The 15261-nt window shown below is 62.1% G+C and overlaps 1 protein-coding gene across 7 annotated transcripts in view; it reads left to right on the top strand.

The window, feature by feature from the left end:
- Positions 1-15261, top strand: part of LOC101963847 (putative RNA-binding protein 19) — a 114626-nt gene that overhangs the window by 90498 nt on the left and 8867 nt on the right. For 3 of the 7 annotated variants that reach the window (XM_078039082.1, XM_078039083.1, XM_078039080.1), the window contains exons 24-25: positions 348-457; positions 828-1349. In XM_078039082.1, the coding sequence (XP_077895208.1) occupies positions 348-445 (98 nt within the window). In that variant the 3' untranslated portion in view covers positions 446-457; positions 828-1349. Of the gene's footprint in view, positions 1-347; positions 458-827; positions 1350-6227; positions 15159-15261 lie in introns of those variants that run through there. The other 4 variants (XR_013434699.1, XR_013434700.1, XR_013434698.1 and 1 more) reach the window with 4 other exon arrangements.

The raw sequence follows: 15261 nt of genomic DNA, 5'->3' as shown, positions 1-15261 counted from the left end.
AGCCACTTCCTACTCCATTGGTGTCTGGCCTCCAGTCAGAGGAGTGGCTTCTGCTCATCTCCTCAGCCCTGGCGTGTGCTTGGCTCCCTGAGACCTGGGGGAGGGGAGGGAAGGAGGCCCGCGGGGGACAGGGGACTGGGAAGGTGGAGGCTGGAGAGGCTGGGGCCAGAGGCCGCCTGCCCTTCCCTCTCCTCACTCCGCCTCCCCTCTCCCCTCCGTCCCTCCCCATGTCCCCTGCCTCGCCTCCCCTGCTCCTCCCTGTGCATGTCCCCTCCTCCTCTCTGTCCTCCTGGACCTGCGTCTCCCCGCCCCCGCGTCCTCCTTTCGCGCCATCTGGGCTCCCACAGAGCCCCCAAAGAAGAAGCGGTCTGTGGTGTTGGACGGGATCCTGGAGCAGCTGGAGGACAGTGACCGTGACGGCGAGGAGCAGACACTTCAGCTGTGAGCTGGCACAGAGGTAGGTGGTCAGGGGCCGGGCAGGGACAGCGCCCCCACCCCTGTGCGCCCGACCTCACAGGTCCAGGGTAGAGGGGGACGAAGCCTCGGCCCAGGGCCTGATGCCCACACCTGGGCATCCTGGTGGCAGGTGCCTTGCGGGTGACACTGAGCCCATAGCTACACTGTGCCCCGGGAGCAGGGGCAGGAGCAGCCATGCAGGGGTCACAGCCACACGAAGCCAGGACCCTGCACCCCCAGCTCAGTTGGGAGGACCCCTCCTAGTTTCCTCACCCCCATGACCCCAATGCCACCTCGTTCCCTGGTGGTGGCCCATGAAAGGGTCAGCCACAGGCTGAACAGGTAGGAGCCTCTGTCCTTCCTCCCACCAGGGCTGCCGTGTGAGAATCCCCACCTGTGTCTGTCCAGTGAGCAGTTAGACTAGCAGAAGGACTAACAGAGAAGGCAGCCCAGAGCTGTCCACGTCCGTGGGACCAGGAACCCCGGATTCCTCCAGGGACACCTCCGAGCAGCTACTAAGGCCTCGGGCTCCACGCCGAGCCTGTCACCAACGCCAGCATCGTCCACTCCCAAGCAGGGCTGTGGACACATCACAAACCTCACTCCTGGCCAGCAGCGACCCCAGGCTTTGCCCAGAGCTGGGCACCTGTGTGTAGCGCACCCGCTCCCGCTGCAGCCCGAGGGGTGCTCCCATGGTGGGGCCGCACCAGCCCTGGCCAGCGGGCGAGACGCTGCCCAGCAGAGACAGCCAGGCCGCAGCCTGCACCTGAGTCCCAGCAGCCACCCCAGCCCGCGACCACAGGCCCAGGCACCCTGGAGCCACGGTCGTTGCTCTGTCATTGGGGGTGACTATGGTCAGCGAGCCGAGGAGTAAAGCTCAGGACGTTCCCGCGCTTCCGTCTGCTTCCTAACCGGTACCACTGGGCGGGGACCCGGGTGAGCCGAGGGCCCCTCGGGCTCTCGTCAGCTCGCTCTGTACGTTTGTGGGGACGAGGTTCCGGTCCTTGTCCAGTGTCCAAGGTGGCCTGGGTCTTGAACAGGGCGCTCAGCTGCTTTCGGGCACGGGCTCCGCTCAGTGGCCTGACTCGACCCTGGGTGTAGCGTGGACACTGAACCCAGGGTGGCTCCTACCCAGCGCCACCATCGCCTTGTCCCCTCCTCGCTGCTGAAGCAGGACGATGGGGACGGCAGCCCCGTCGTGGAGGCCAGAGAGTGCCGGGCGCCTGTCCGGGATCCCAGTGCGAGTGAGGGCTGCTGGCAGGACGCAGGCCAGGCCTGAGTGACCCCGAGACAGAAACAGAGCAAGGAGAGCGCGGCCCCGACCAGGCCTGCTCAGAGCCGCGGGGGCAGTGGGCATGCTGGACACTGTCCTTGGCCTGGCCCAGGCCCTGCCTCCCGGCCTCACTCTGCCAGTGGGGACAGACCCCTAGACAAACAGGAAGTCCCTCCCCACGGAGGCCCCAGGCTGCCTGGCCCCTGGTCTTCCATCATCCACGAAGACCCCCCCTGCAGGCGGCCAGTGTGACCTGCTGGCACCGCGCTCTGGACCAGGCCAACCCAGTCTGACCTCCCTGGCCTCCCCCCACAAGTGAGGTCACCTCCTGCCCAGGCCCTGCCTGGGGTCCCTATCCACCCGCGTTGTTCCTGTCCCCCCTGAGCCCGTCTAGATACCACCTGCATGGATAGCCCCTCCCACCCAGCCTCAGCCCCCACCTCTGTCCCCGGGCCTGGTTCCTGAGCCACAGCTCTCTATGCCGGGGACAGCCTTGATTCTGAACAGGGGCCCGAGTGACCCTGGGCCCGGGCCCTGAAACACGTGCTCCGGCAATTAGGAAGCCCCGGATGGTTGTGGCTTTTGTCCCCATTGCCGGGGTCACTGGAATGGAGTCACGGAGCCAGTGTGAGGGGGAGCCGGGCTGGGGTCCCCCTGCCAAGAGGAAGGGCTTCCTCACCCTCCAGAGGGGCCAAGGCCAGGAGCCTGCCTTGTCCAGTGGGTGCTGTTGGGTGGGGAGGCTCGGCCATGTGGCAGGAGGGGTCAGTACTGCTGTCCCTGGGAGCAGGTCAGGGAGTCTCCCGGGAGGCTGGGTGGAGTTAGAGGGACAGCGGGACAGTGGAGGGAGAAAGCCCTGAGGTGAAGCCTAGGGTGGCAGCTGGGCAGGGCTGGGCTGGAGCAGCTGTGGGACCTCCTGAGCCCGAGGTGACCAGTGCAGGGCAGGAGAGGGTCGTTCCTCCGTCAGGGGCCTGTGACCTCCAGGGGTCAGCAGGGAGCCGAGAAGACAACCCTACTGTCCCTGGTAGGTGAGGGCCAGCGGCCTTGGAGAACAGGAGAGAGCTGGGGGCTGGGACAGCTGTGTCCCTCCCTCCCCCATGTGAGCCTCAGGTCTGCCTAGTGGGGGACTGGCCACCCTGTCCTGAGGGGCAGCCCTGGTCTCTAGTGCCACCACCGCTCCCAGCTCCTTCCTGCCATTGTCACCCGTGGGCCACTGGCTCTCAGCCCATCCGCCTGCTTCACAGCAACTCCCCTGCTGTGGCGGGGACAGAGGTGGAGTTGGAGGGTAGCCAGTGGTCGCCTGGGCACATGGGCACCAGAGAGGGCCCCAGAGGGGAGCGGGTGGAAGTTTGGGGGGCAGGGCCAGGCAGTGGCAAGACCCTCAGCCCATCTGCGGGAGGGAGACAGGTGGTTGGGCAGGGGCTTGGGGAAAGGCAGGGTTGGGACAGTGGCAGCCCCACCAGGGGTGCAGAGCAGACAGGCCCTGATTTAGAAGACGCCAGTCACAATGTCCAGGAGCTCCATCTCTGAGCCCAGTTTTTCACATTTTCAAATAGGCATAAAAATCCCAGGCCCAGGGCACTTGCTGAAGGATAAAGAGGAGACTGTGGTGGACGGCAGGCCTCCGCCTCGGGAGTGCTACCTGGTGGGGGGTGGTTATTATTATTAGTTACTGTTGTTGATGTTAAGTTACTGTTGAGCGAGTCCCGGAGACTGTCCCTTCTGGCTGTGACAGGCTGTGCTGGTGCAGAGGCGGGGCAGGGCCATGTACCCTGGAGGATCCAGTGTCTGCAGGGCCTGGAGGTGCTCCAGCCCAGGGCAGCAGGCCGGCTCGGCACCCGCTGGCTCCTTACACAGAGCCGGCGCCCAGCCCCAGGTGGGCCCAGCCCCTGGGAGCAGGTGCCCTCGCGTTGCTGTGTCCCAGTCTTAAGGCCAAGTGTCACAGGGGACGGGGGCAGCGTTGTCTTCGCTGTCTAACTTGGGCACACTGGGTCAGTGCTGTGGGCCAGCCTGCAGGAGCACATGTAAAGGGGGCGGGCAGGCGCTGGGCGAGCCCAGGAAGGAGTCTCCTGCCTTCTCCCCAGCACGCACACAGGCCGGCCGCACCCCAGGCAGAGGCTAGAGAGTCCCGGGTCCTGAGCACAGGCCCATGAGATGCAGCAGGGGGAGGACAGCCCCTGCCACCTGCAGGTGAGAGGCTGGCACAGGTGGGCGGAGCCATCCTCACCCTGGGCTCCATCATTCCACCCTGGCCAGATGGCCCCTGTGTGCAGGGACTTGAGGTCGCCCCGCCCGCCTCGGTGAATCTTCTTGCTGGGTGACACAGGGCCGTCTTGGCTGCAGGTCCCCAGTGAGTCAGGCGGGAGCTGTCCTCTGCGGCCCTCGCTCGGCAGCATCAGGACGGGACGGGATTACCCGGGCTGGGTGCGCAGGCCTTGGTGAGCAGAGCTGAGCTCGGTTTCAGCACCTAATTCAATTTGTTCTGCCGAGAGTGGAATAGGAAATGGCTGCCAGTCAGACCTTCAAAGCAGGGAAGGGAGAGGGCGCCTGCTGAAATTTAAATTTTAATGAAAATGACTTTAACCCTTTGGTGTGCCTTGTGGGAAAGGCGCACCCCTCCTTCCCGTGGGCACTCCGTCCGTCTGCCTGCTGGGATCCACTTAGAGCATCTGGTCGTCTTCCAGCCACATCTGTGATGAAAGCCTGGCACAGCCTTGCTTCCTGGTGGCCTGTCCCCCACGCTGCCCTGGCTGTTGATGTGGGCGCCTCACTGCAGGTGATCTTCCCAAGCTCCGCATGGGACATGCCTGGCCCCTTAGATGCTCTGGTGACACCTGGTGCCCCCTTGCTGCCTCCAGGCCCTGTTATATCATCTGTCCCATCCCTCTGATGTAGATAGGCCCTGGCACAGCAGTGCCTGTGATTGTGCAGGTCCCGTCTCCCAGGAGCTATGGGGGGCAAGTCAGTGGGACAGATAGAGCAGCCTTGAGAGGTGGTGGTCTTCCCACCCAATGCCGCAGAGGGCAGACCTGGTGCTGGCAGGGGGTCCCCTGTACAGGCTCCGCCATGGGTGCTGGGCCTGTGGCCTGTGGCAGGAGACAGCTTCCACCTGCAGGCACCAGGAGAGAACTGGACAGCAGTGGCTCCCAGGGAGGTGCCTGTGGGTGAGGGGTGGGCAGACCTGGACAGAGGAAGAGGAGCCCAGGGCGTGGGCTGAAGGTTGGGCCAGGGGAGCAGGGCCGAGGCCAGCACCCAGCACCCCCACCCGGAGAGCGCTGGGGAGCAGCAGAAGGCGACGCTGGAGCTAGCTCTGGGCTTTAACTACTGTGGGTTGGAGGCGACCAGGTAGAGACCCCTGGGCAGGTGAGAGTCAGGGGCGGGGCCTGGACAGAGGGCACAAGGGGAAGCTGTCCCTCTGCTTTAAGAACTAAGAGGCGGAGTGGGGGACTCAGCCCTCGTAGGCCACCCAGCTGGGTTTCAGGGTCTTCGTGGTTTGTTTGCTAGTATTCTTTGCCGCGCTGGGGATGGAGGCCGGGGCCTTGTGCGTGCCGAGCACCCTGCCTCTGAGCTGCACCCCGGCCTCCAAGCCCCCGGAGGGACTGCGAGCCCTTTTTCAAAACAGAAAGTCATATAGGAAGCTCCTTTTCCCGATTGCCGCAAGTGCAGATCCATGGCTGGCTCGTCCAGTCCATGGCTGTCCCTCGCTCCAGGGAGTGCCAGTGAACTGGGGGGAGCATTAGGAATGTGACTACAACCAGACAAAGGAACAAAGAAGCCTGACTGAAGTCCTGGGGCAGCAAGCACGATCCATGGGCCAGACGAGCTGCAGTCTTTGTGACTTGTTGGGACGCAGCCGTGCTTATTGGTGACGCACTGTCTGAGGCAGGTTGCCGCATGGCGGATCGAATGGTCCAGCAGAGGCAGGACGCACAGCCTGCCAGACATCCCCCCTGGCCCTTTGCATCCAAGGTTGGGCCCTGTCTGAGCCTCCAGTTTGACAGATTGGAAAGCCAGACCCTGAAATGTCAGGTGCCTGTCCGAGGTCACTGCAGCTGAGCTTCTCTCTGGCTCTCGCCTCCTGGCTGCCAGCTCACCTCGGGCCTCCTCGCTACTCATCCACCGGCAGGGCCACTCTGCAGCCTGACCTTGACCTGCTACACGACCTCTCTGTGCCCAGATCCTCTCTGTGGTGCAGTGGGGTTGGGGCATTGAGTGGGTGGGACACCGAGGACCTGGGGAGGTGCCTGCCACGCGGGAGCTCTACTGGGCTGCTGTCACCCACACCCCAGTACCAAGGCTATGCCCCACCTACAGGCAGACTCTCCTCATCCCACCCCCACCCCCGGCCCCTGGGAGGCTGGAACATTCCAGCTCAAGCCCCAGGCCAGGGTCTTCTGAATCTGCAGCCCAACGGAAGAGACTGCGTCTCATTATGCCTCGCCAGCAGCCAGGGCCTCGTCCCTCCCGCTCCCTTAATGAACCCCACTTCCCCTAATTGCAGCTTTCATGAAAATGATCCGCCAGGGCCGCTGCGCCCCAGCCCTGGGCTCGCGCCAGCAGCAGATCTTCCTCCTCCTGCGCAGATTTTCAGGCAGCAGCTGCTCCTGCATCCTGGGAACTGTCGGGCCTCAGGGTCCCACGTGGCGCCCCGCACCCACCACATAAAGCAGCCCCACGGCAGACCCTCCCTCCCTCAGTTAAGTCTTGGCAAGGTCGTGAGATGGGGCTGACTCCCTTTGCACAGGTGAGGAAACTGAGGCTCTGGGAAATGAGCGGTCCCCCTGACCAAGGTCCCAGGAAATGCAACCAGAAGGCGGGTCTCTGACAACAGCGGGTTGCTCTGAGCCGGGGACCCTGGGTGGTGGCCACCAGGGAGACGGCACATAGGTCAGGGTGCGGTCAGCTGCTGTGCAGACCCAGGGGGTGTGCACAGGGTAGGGGGTTCTCCCCCAGGGGACACTCGGGAGGGGAGTGTGCCTGGTCTGAGGGGGATGTGTTACGGGACACAAAAGTTGGTCTCCCTACACGACCCAGAGGCTGCCTGCCAGCCAGCACCAGGGGGAGGGACATGAGCCGTACCTTTCGGGACACAGCAGGGAAATCTTCACATGGCTCCTGCCCACTACCCTATGGCCAGGACATTCACATGGCTGAGCAGAGCTGCAGTAGATGGTGGGAAGTGGAGACGACACCCAGAGGACGTGGGTCCGCTCTCGGGAGCTCCTGGGGCTGCAGAGCGAGCAGGAGAGCAGCATTGGGCCGGCCCCGCCACTGCCTGGGCTCTTCTAGGAGTCTTCAAGGTCAACCTGACCTTGATTTCCACCTCTTGAGCCGACTTCAGGATTTAACCACAGAAACAGGTTCTAGAAGTCCAATGCGGTCAGCGATTCCCAACCCTCTGACCCCCCAGAGCCAGAGCTGGTCCACGGCGAGTCCCAGGGTGTGTGTGGATCCTGCGAACACAGGGAGCCAGGGGTCCCCCGAGGGCTGGGAAGCAAGGCCCAAGTTCACCTGCGCTGCCGGCTCCATCACAGCGGCCAGTGCACCTCGGGGTGTCCCCTGCACAGCCTTTGCTGTCCTTGGATGATCAGAAGGGCCTGCACTAGGTGTGTATGTCCGTCTTCTGTGACCACAGGAACAAATGACACCACCCCAGTGACTTCAGACAACAGAAATTCTCTCCGGGTCAGGAGGCCAGAAGTGTGGAGTCAGGTCATCAGCGGGCTCCAGGGAGGACCCGCCCTGCCTCTTCCTGCCTGTGCAGACCCCAATGTCAGGGGGCGTTCACAGGGTAGGGGTCCTCCCCCAGGTGACAGTTGGAGGTGAGCTGCCTCCTCCGCCCCAGGTGTCCCTCGGCCTGTGCGCACACTGCTCCCACCCCTGGCTCTGTCTTCTGTGGCCCCCAGGGCGTCCCTCCACCTCCCTCACCTTCCCCTCCTAAGGACGTGCCTCACCCCAGGAGGCACTGTGACCCAGGGCCTTGACTTAATCTCATCAAAGGAGACCCTTTTATTCTCCTAATAAGACGATTTTGGTAAAGGTCCATATCTCTGGAGGGGTCATCATTTGAGCCACTATAGTCACCCTGGGCTAGCTGGGCATCCTGCAGGGGCCTCCTGTCCACCAGCCCTGAGCCAGTGGCTGGAGAACTGGTGATGGGCACAGCAGAGTGGCCCCTGCCCTCACGGTGCACAGCCCACCCAGGGGCTGGTCAAGGACCAGGTGATGAGGGTGCCGAGAGGAGAGGGACGCGTCAGTGGCTGTAGATCCCAGAGGAAGGTCAGGGAGGGCTTCTCAGGTGACTTCTACACCAGGTCCCAGTAGGTCAGTAGTGGCCACACTGAGGGTCAGCTTTACCCTGGGGCAGCGGGAGCCCCCTAAGGTCCACAGGCAGGAGAGCAGCAGTGCCCAGCTACCAGGGACTCTGCCTCCTGCCCCGCACCCTGACGTCCATGGGCGCTCCTCCCACCCACCATGGGCAGCCCTCAGCAGGGACCCCGCCTGGCAGAGCACAGCCCTGGGCAGTCTGAGCTGCAGAATCCTTGCCAAATGTTTGAGCCTCAGTGATGAGTGTGCAAACTAGGGAGGCCTTGACCTGCAGGACTGAGGGGGCGTGGCGCTCACTTGCACTGTCACTTCTAGTTACATAGTGAGAGACAGAAAGTTAGGTGTCTGCTTCTGGAGCAGGGGACTGGTTCCAGCGTCTGCACCAGAGGAAACACAGGAATTTTTCCCAGCAGTGGCCATCACCGTTAGGAGACGTGCTTGAACCAGGCACCAGAAACCAGGTGGCCCTCACAACAGCTGGAAGCCCTGGGCTGATATCCCCATGTGACAGAGGAGGAAACAGGCTCAGAGAGGTGGTGACCTTGCCCAGGTACAGACACCAGGCCACATGTGCCAACTGGATTTGTTTTGATAGACTCAAGATAAAATTCTGCATGGAACCAAGCGTCCCATTCCTGTCCCCACCCCTGGTCTTTGTGTCCTGGTTTTGGGTACACTTTTATGAAGCAGATGTGTATGTTCTGCCTTAGGTCATCAAACTGTTTGCTGTGAGCATTGAATATACTTACTTTAAAACAGTCATCATAGAAACATTTTCCTCAAAAATTTTGAGCAGCTGTTCGGGAGGCTAAGGCCGGCACCGACACTTTGGAGAGTAGCCAAAGCTATGCCTAGAAGGAAATTCATAGTCCCTTAAATATCTACCTGAGACTTCCAGTTCATCTTCTGTGTTATGTGTTGCCACAATAGTGTTGCTTAAAAATTGCACCCTGTGGTTCCAGACTGTGTTCAGTCAGGACTATGGAGGTGGGTGGAATCCCCAGCTTGGCCACTCATACTTCATCCTTGGGCTAATGAGGCAGCTTTGCACCTTGGGTGGGCCCGTCCCCATCTCGGGGCTACTCCATAGCTGACCTGGCTGTACCGTCATCTAGAGAGTGCTTCCCTGCCCCTCTCCTCTAGTTACCGCCTATTGGCCCTTCAGGTCTCAACACCACTCTGAGTGGTCTCCACTGTAGCCCCCAAGACCCAGGTGCCTGCCTTCTGGCCTCTGCCGGGTCTGGCACCACTAGGCACCTCCTCCCTGCACTGTGGCCTCTGGACTGTCACCAGCTGTCGGCTCCTGGAGGGCAAGGCCTGCCTTTGCTGGCCCCTTGGTAGCCCCTCACCTGTCCCCTTGAGAAACAAGGCATTCAGAGGCTTTTTGTCCCCAAACCAGGAAGATTCTGGGTGAGAGTGAGCCCAGCCTCCCCTGTGACCTGTCCTCTGCAGGAGCATGTGTACTGCGAGGTGACCCAGATGGTGTTCCTCAGACCTCTAGGGCGTAAGTAACCATGACATGAAGGCGGAAGGGCCTGTGCTCTCTGGCCACCCTGGTTGGTTACTGCTGCTGAGTGGACCTGGAACTACCTGCAGGTCACAGAGTCCCTCTCGCAGGCAGTGGCCAGGCCAGCAACCCAGGCTGAGCCCTCCCTGCCAGGCCAGTTGGTGACCCCGGGCAGCCCATGTGCTCCTGCCCACTCGCCTCCCCACCCCAGCCTGCCCAGATTCGCTGTAGACTGGATACGGTGCCTGTCCCCAGCTTAAGAGGTGCCCCAGGGTTCCACGACAGCTGGATCTGGTTCATCCCAATCCTCTCGACTCCGTCATTTCAAACCCCATTTTCCCTGGAAAACCTTTGAATTGAGAAATCTGATTTTTGGATTTAACCTCATTTCTCAGCGTCCTGGTTCCTCTCCAGTCCCCCAGGCTGGCTGCCCTCACTTTGAGTGCTAAATCAGGGAGGCCCACTGCCCTGCCTGGCCCCCACCCCAAGCGGTGGCTGCCTCGTTCCTGGGGGGACTGGGAATACCAGCTCCTCATTCCAGCCCCCAGAAGCCGCTAGCCTCCAGTGTCTGAAAAGCAGCCCTAATTCCCAGTCACTCCCCTGGCTCAGGCGGGCCTTCTGGGGCCTGCGCATGCCCGTTGTCTCCTGCCTCTGCTGGCCCCAGCCGAGTTCCAATGCAGAGAGGTCAGGAGACCAGGCCCAGCCAGAGCCGACATTTCACAGTTGACCCCAGATGTTTGGGTCGTGTCTCATCTGAGAATCTCGCTTCTAGAGCCAAAGCCAGCAGCCCCCCAGACAAGATCACCCCTGAGGAGCACAAGTCCCCGGGTGAGAGATAAGGCTCTGCCCTTCAACCTGGAAGCACAGGCTGGGAACTCTGCCTGCCTGGGATCTGGCCCCTGGGTTCCCACGAGTCTTTGCACCTGAGGGAATGACACTGGCCCTCCTGGGGCCTTGACAAGGACCCGGGGCTGTGCACTGAGCTCCGTGGGGAGCATCTGAACCCCTGTCCCATGGATTTGCTGAAGTCCAGGCCCCGTGGACCAATCCCCAGATCAGTGGTGACACTGTGTGCTGTGGAGGGACATGGCTGTGTGCCGTGGAGGAGGGGCCGGGCCTCCTCCAGAGCAGGTGATGAGGAAGCTCCAGGAAGCAATGTTCTGGCTGCAGGGGAGAAGCAGTCCCTGCAGGGGTCACAGCCTAGAGCCCCAGCACCTCTTCTCTGTCCCCACCCCGCGGCAGAACCCTGCTGGCACCTGCAGGGGAGGAGCGCCATCAGCCAGGGCTGCTCCCAGGCCACCATTGAGACCCCCTGAGGCCTCAGGCCCTGAGTGAGGCTGCTTGTCCCTTGTCCTCGGCCAGCATCCGGAGGCAGGGACGCTCACGTGCAGCCGACTGGGGCTTGGCTGAATCCACTCCTGAATATCAATCAGGCGGCCATGCCCAGCCGGAGGACCCAGACTGACTAATAAGCAAAGCTTTCACCCCAAACTGGGTCTGGGGAAGGGGAGCGGCAGCGCCGGGCAGCCGCCAGGTGTGGGCACGACGTGACCGGAATGGGAAGACCCCCGGGAGCTGCCCGCCACAAGGAGGCCCATGCCCACACCCGTACTTGCCTGGGGACCACCAGGTAGCTTGGGGAGCAGGGTCCCCACAGGCAGGCGGAGCCAAGGGAAGCCTTCAACTCGGTCCTGCCTGCGAGGGGGATGGAGGGCACGGGGTTCCTGGGGGGAAGGGCAGCGCCATCTGGGCAGAGGCGGGTGTGTGGCCCTGGGGGATGCTTGGTGCCCACCCTGGGGTCTGGCTGGCGTGTGCCATGAGGGAGCCCTGCAGGGTCCTCCCCACCCCAGCCAAGGGCCAGGGTCACCTCTCCAAGCTCCTCTTGACCACAGCTGCTCGCCCGACCCGCCACCCAGGAGAGGTGGGCTGCCTGGGCACCCTGCCCCCGGAGAGCCAGGACCCTGGGCACCCTAATCCTCCCCACAGCCAGGACCACAGGGGACCCGAGGGCTGCTGTCAGACAGCTGGACCCCAGCACTGCTGCTTACCAGCTCTGTGACCTCTGAAGAGCTACTGTACCTCGGTTTTCCCTTATGTATAATGAGTTGGGGGACAGCCATCTCGGGAGTCACTGGAATGACCAGGTGGCTGTGTGGCCCTGGCCAGATGCTGTGCCTCTCTGAGCTGGGTTTCTATGTGTGGGAGGGTGGTCACACAGTGGGCCAGGTGTGACCCCACAAGTGGACTCTGAGAAATGCCACAGTGGTGTTTGGACTCAGGTGAGGCCGGTGTTTGTGGCCCAGGTCATGCTGAGGTCAGCTCAGGTGGCCCGGCCTCTCCCTCCTGCACCATGGAGTGGCATCTCCCTCACCCCTTGAGGACACTCTGGGCCTGTGCTCCCTTCACAGAGATGGACCCATCTACTGTCACCACCACCGTGGGAGGCAGCTGGTGATGTCCCAGACAGAGAGTTGGCAAAGAGAGGTGCTGTGCCACATCTAAGACCACACAGCTCCCCCAGGCAGAATGGGGATTAGAGCTGGAGAAGTCACTCCCAAGCCCCTGCCCTGGACCACCGCATGGTGACACTGGTGTGGCATCACACACCTGTGCATGCTCCCAAGGGAGCCCTGATCTGTCCCTCGGTTCTAGAGCCCATCAAGTAATAGGATTCAGTTGGATGCCATGGCACAGATCTGTGATTCCAGCCACCCGGGAGGCTGAGGCAGGAGGATTGCAAGTTTGAGGCCAGCCTCAGCAAGACCCTTTCTCAAATGCCATAAAGGGCCAGGGTGTGGCTCAGAGGTAGAGGGGCCTGAGGTCCACCCCAGTACAAGAGGGACAGCAGGCTCCCGACACACTGGGAAGCATCTCGTCTGAGCTCGCACAGGCTGCAGCCAGGCTCCAGCTCCGGAAGGATGAGCTGGCCAGAGGGGCCAGCTCCACCTGTGGGGAAGGACGTGGGCCAGTGTCCTCTTTCCTGACCAAATGTAAACATGGAGGGACAGGCCAAGCTCAGCAGGGAAGCCCAAGGACCTGGCTGCGGCCTGCCCCACCCGCCCCTGGGAGCTGGTGACCATGTCCAGCTTCTGAAGAGTGGGGATCCATTGATTAGTCAGTGACTACTGAGGGCCACCAGGCAGTGGGGACAGAGCAGGTCCCTGTCACACCCCAGTGCAGGAGGCAGACATCCAGTAAGGAGGTAGACATCCAGTAAGGTCTACGTGATGAGGCTGAGAGAGGCTCTGGATGCTAGAGCAAGACCAGGACAGCCTCGCTGGCGTGGGGACAGTCGTGCCATCATTGTGCTCTGTAAGGACAAGCCAAGAGGAAGCTTGCCAGGGAGCTGTCCACTCGGTGCGTGCACACAGCAAGTGCTTAATACACGCAGCCTGTGCAGCGGGGCTGTTGGCACTGTTCTCTGTTCTCCCATCGGTGCTTAGGCTGGCGCTGGGTCAGCTGGAGGCACCAGGCAGGATGGCCAAGGTGGCAGCTCTGAGGCCCTGGGCACCCTCGAGCCACCTGCCGCTCCTGCTCCTGTAGACGTGTCCTCCAGGGGACTGTGGCCTCGTGCCCTGGGGAAGCTTAGCCTGGACCCTGGGCACTGCCCCCTGCCCGCTGGTCTGGTCCTGTTCCCCTCCGCATCTACTGGTCGCGTTCTGTGTCCATGCACGGTGAAGGTTGCCCGCGGAGCTGGGGCTGCCTGTGTGACAACGGGCAGTTTCTCATTTTCCCCTCGAGTGGTTTCACGGCCCCTTCAACCCGCATCGAGGGCCCAGGATGAGAGCAGGCCTCAGGAGCAGAGGGGACCCGGACCCTCCCTGCCCTGCCCCCACCAGAGAGAGGGTGGGTTTGCCACGCTGGCCCTGGCTGTGTCCCGGGAGCCGGGAGGAGTGTCACCAAACACAGGGGCACACAGCCCCAGCAGCCCCTGGGGACTCCTGTCTGGGAAACGGGGCAGCAAACTGCACAGACGCCCTGTTCCCACAGAGGTCTGTCCCCGGGTCGGTTCCCTGAAATGAGGGGTGTGGTTCAGCCTTGAAGTTCCTTGTCCTCTGGGGTACTCCCAGGCCCCTGCCCGAGTCTGGTCACCTTTCCCCTTGGGGCTGCGGGAGACCTGGAGCCTCCCTTGCCCAAATTCCCTGGGACAATGCCCATCCGTGACATGTGGGTGGCTCTGTGCCCATTCTCCAGGATCAAAACTGAGGCTCAGAGAGGGGTGGTGACTTGCCCAGGGTCAGACAGCCCCAAAATGGCAGATTTCAGGCTCTAAATCTGTCTGATCACAAAGCCAGTGCTCTTTCCAGAAGGTTCTCTGATGAGCTGTGGCAGTTGTGACACCAGCTTCCCTTGGGCTCTCCAGCCCACTGCAGCCAATCAGCACCAGGATCCAGGAGAGAGGTCCTGCCCCACCCAGCCTGTGGGTGGCCCCTCTGGGTGCTTCCCCTTCCCTCTCGGGACCCTTGGCCTGACCAAGCCCAGCTCCCGGGATCCCCAGAAGATCAAAGGCTCCGAGACTCTGCAGAACCCGCGTCTTCCTCCTCAGTCCGGCTCCCTGACGCCCCATCTCCTCCCCAGCACACCCCCCCCCAGTCCTCTGTGTTGATTTGTCTATGGTCCCTTCATCCCTCCCCCAGCTAGAAGGTTCCATGAGGGTGGTGTGTTACCTTGGTCCTGGCTGACCCAGACTCAGAGTGACAGAGCCCACGCTCCCCGCCCTGGGCCACCAGAGCTCTGTGAGGGGCGTCATCTTGCCCCCACTTCACAGAGGAGAACACCGAGGCCCGACGGGCCCAGCATCCCTCGGTCAGCAGGGTGGAGGACCAAGCGTCCACCACAGGGGCACCCGCGCACAGAGCCCCCTAGGGCCCCTGGCATGACAGAGCCATCCTCCAGGAAGAAGGGACAGCTGGAGAGTGGCAGGAAGCGTTGCCTGCAAAACAAGATTAAAGGGAAGAAAGTTGGGCAGAAGTTGGGGTGGGCTGCACTGCTGCAGGTCCCTGGCCACCGCCCACACCATGCAGGGAGGGCTGGTGGCCGTGGGGCCTGGGCTGCGCTGGCGGCAGGGCCTGGCTTTGTGGAAGGCAGGCTGAGATCCTGCCTTCTCTCTGATGGCCCGAGTGATTGACACTTACAAATTACCCAGCCGAAAGTGTCGAGTCTCTGACCCCTGAGTAACATCTTTGGCAAGCTGGAGATTTCCAGCATTTTGTCATCTAATTACTACAAATCCCTTGGAAATTCACTGGCTGGTGAATTTTTAATGCGGGGCAATTTCAATGTGATGCACGGCCCAGATGGGCTCCCACGTTCTCACCTCTCTCCTCTCCTCCTCTCTCCGACCCTTCCCCTCTCCCCGCCCCCACCTCTCTTTTTTCTTTTTTTTTTGGTCTCATAAACTTCTGAGTGAACTTACAGGACCCAGGAGTTGGGCAGAGCTGTTGCAAAGTCCCCTCTGTCCGTCTGACCACCGGGCCACCGCCTTTGGCCACGTACTCTCGGACCAGGAGCCTGCAGAAGGCCTCTCTCCTGCACCCCCATGTACGGCTGGTGTCCCCCCGCCCCTGCATATTGTCCCCAACCAGTGTCCCAAGCAAGGTACACTAGTCAGCCCCCTCCTGCAGGACCCACCTGGCTGGTGGTCACTGTCCCTGTGCAGGCAGACTGGTGACTATCTGCAAGGCCAGGGACATCACTCCAC

This window comes from Ictidomys tridecemlineatus, chromosome 2 (assembly GCF_052094955.1).
Source record: "Ictidomys tridecemlineatus isolate mIctTri1 chromosome 2, mIctTri1.hap1, whole genome shotgun sequence".
NCBI classification, from domain to species: Eukaryota; Metazoa; Chordata; class Mammalia; order Rodentia; family Sciuridae; genus Ictidomys; species Ictidomys tridecemlineatus.
Note: the sequence above shows the minus strand (reverse complement) of the source record. Positions and strands in the feature narration are given on the sequence as shown.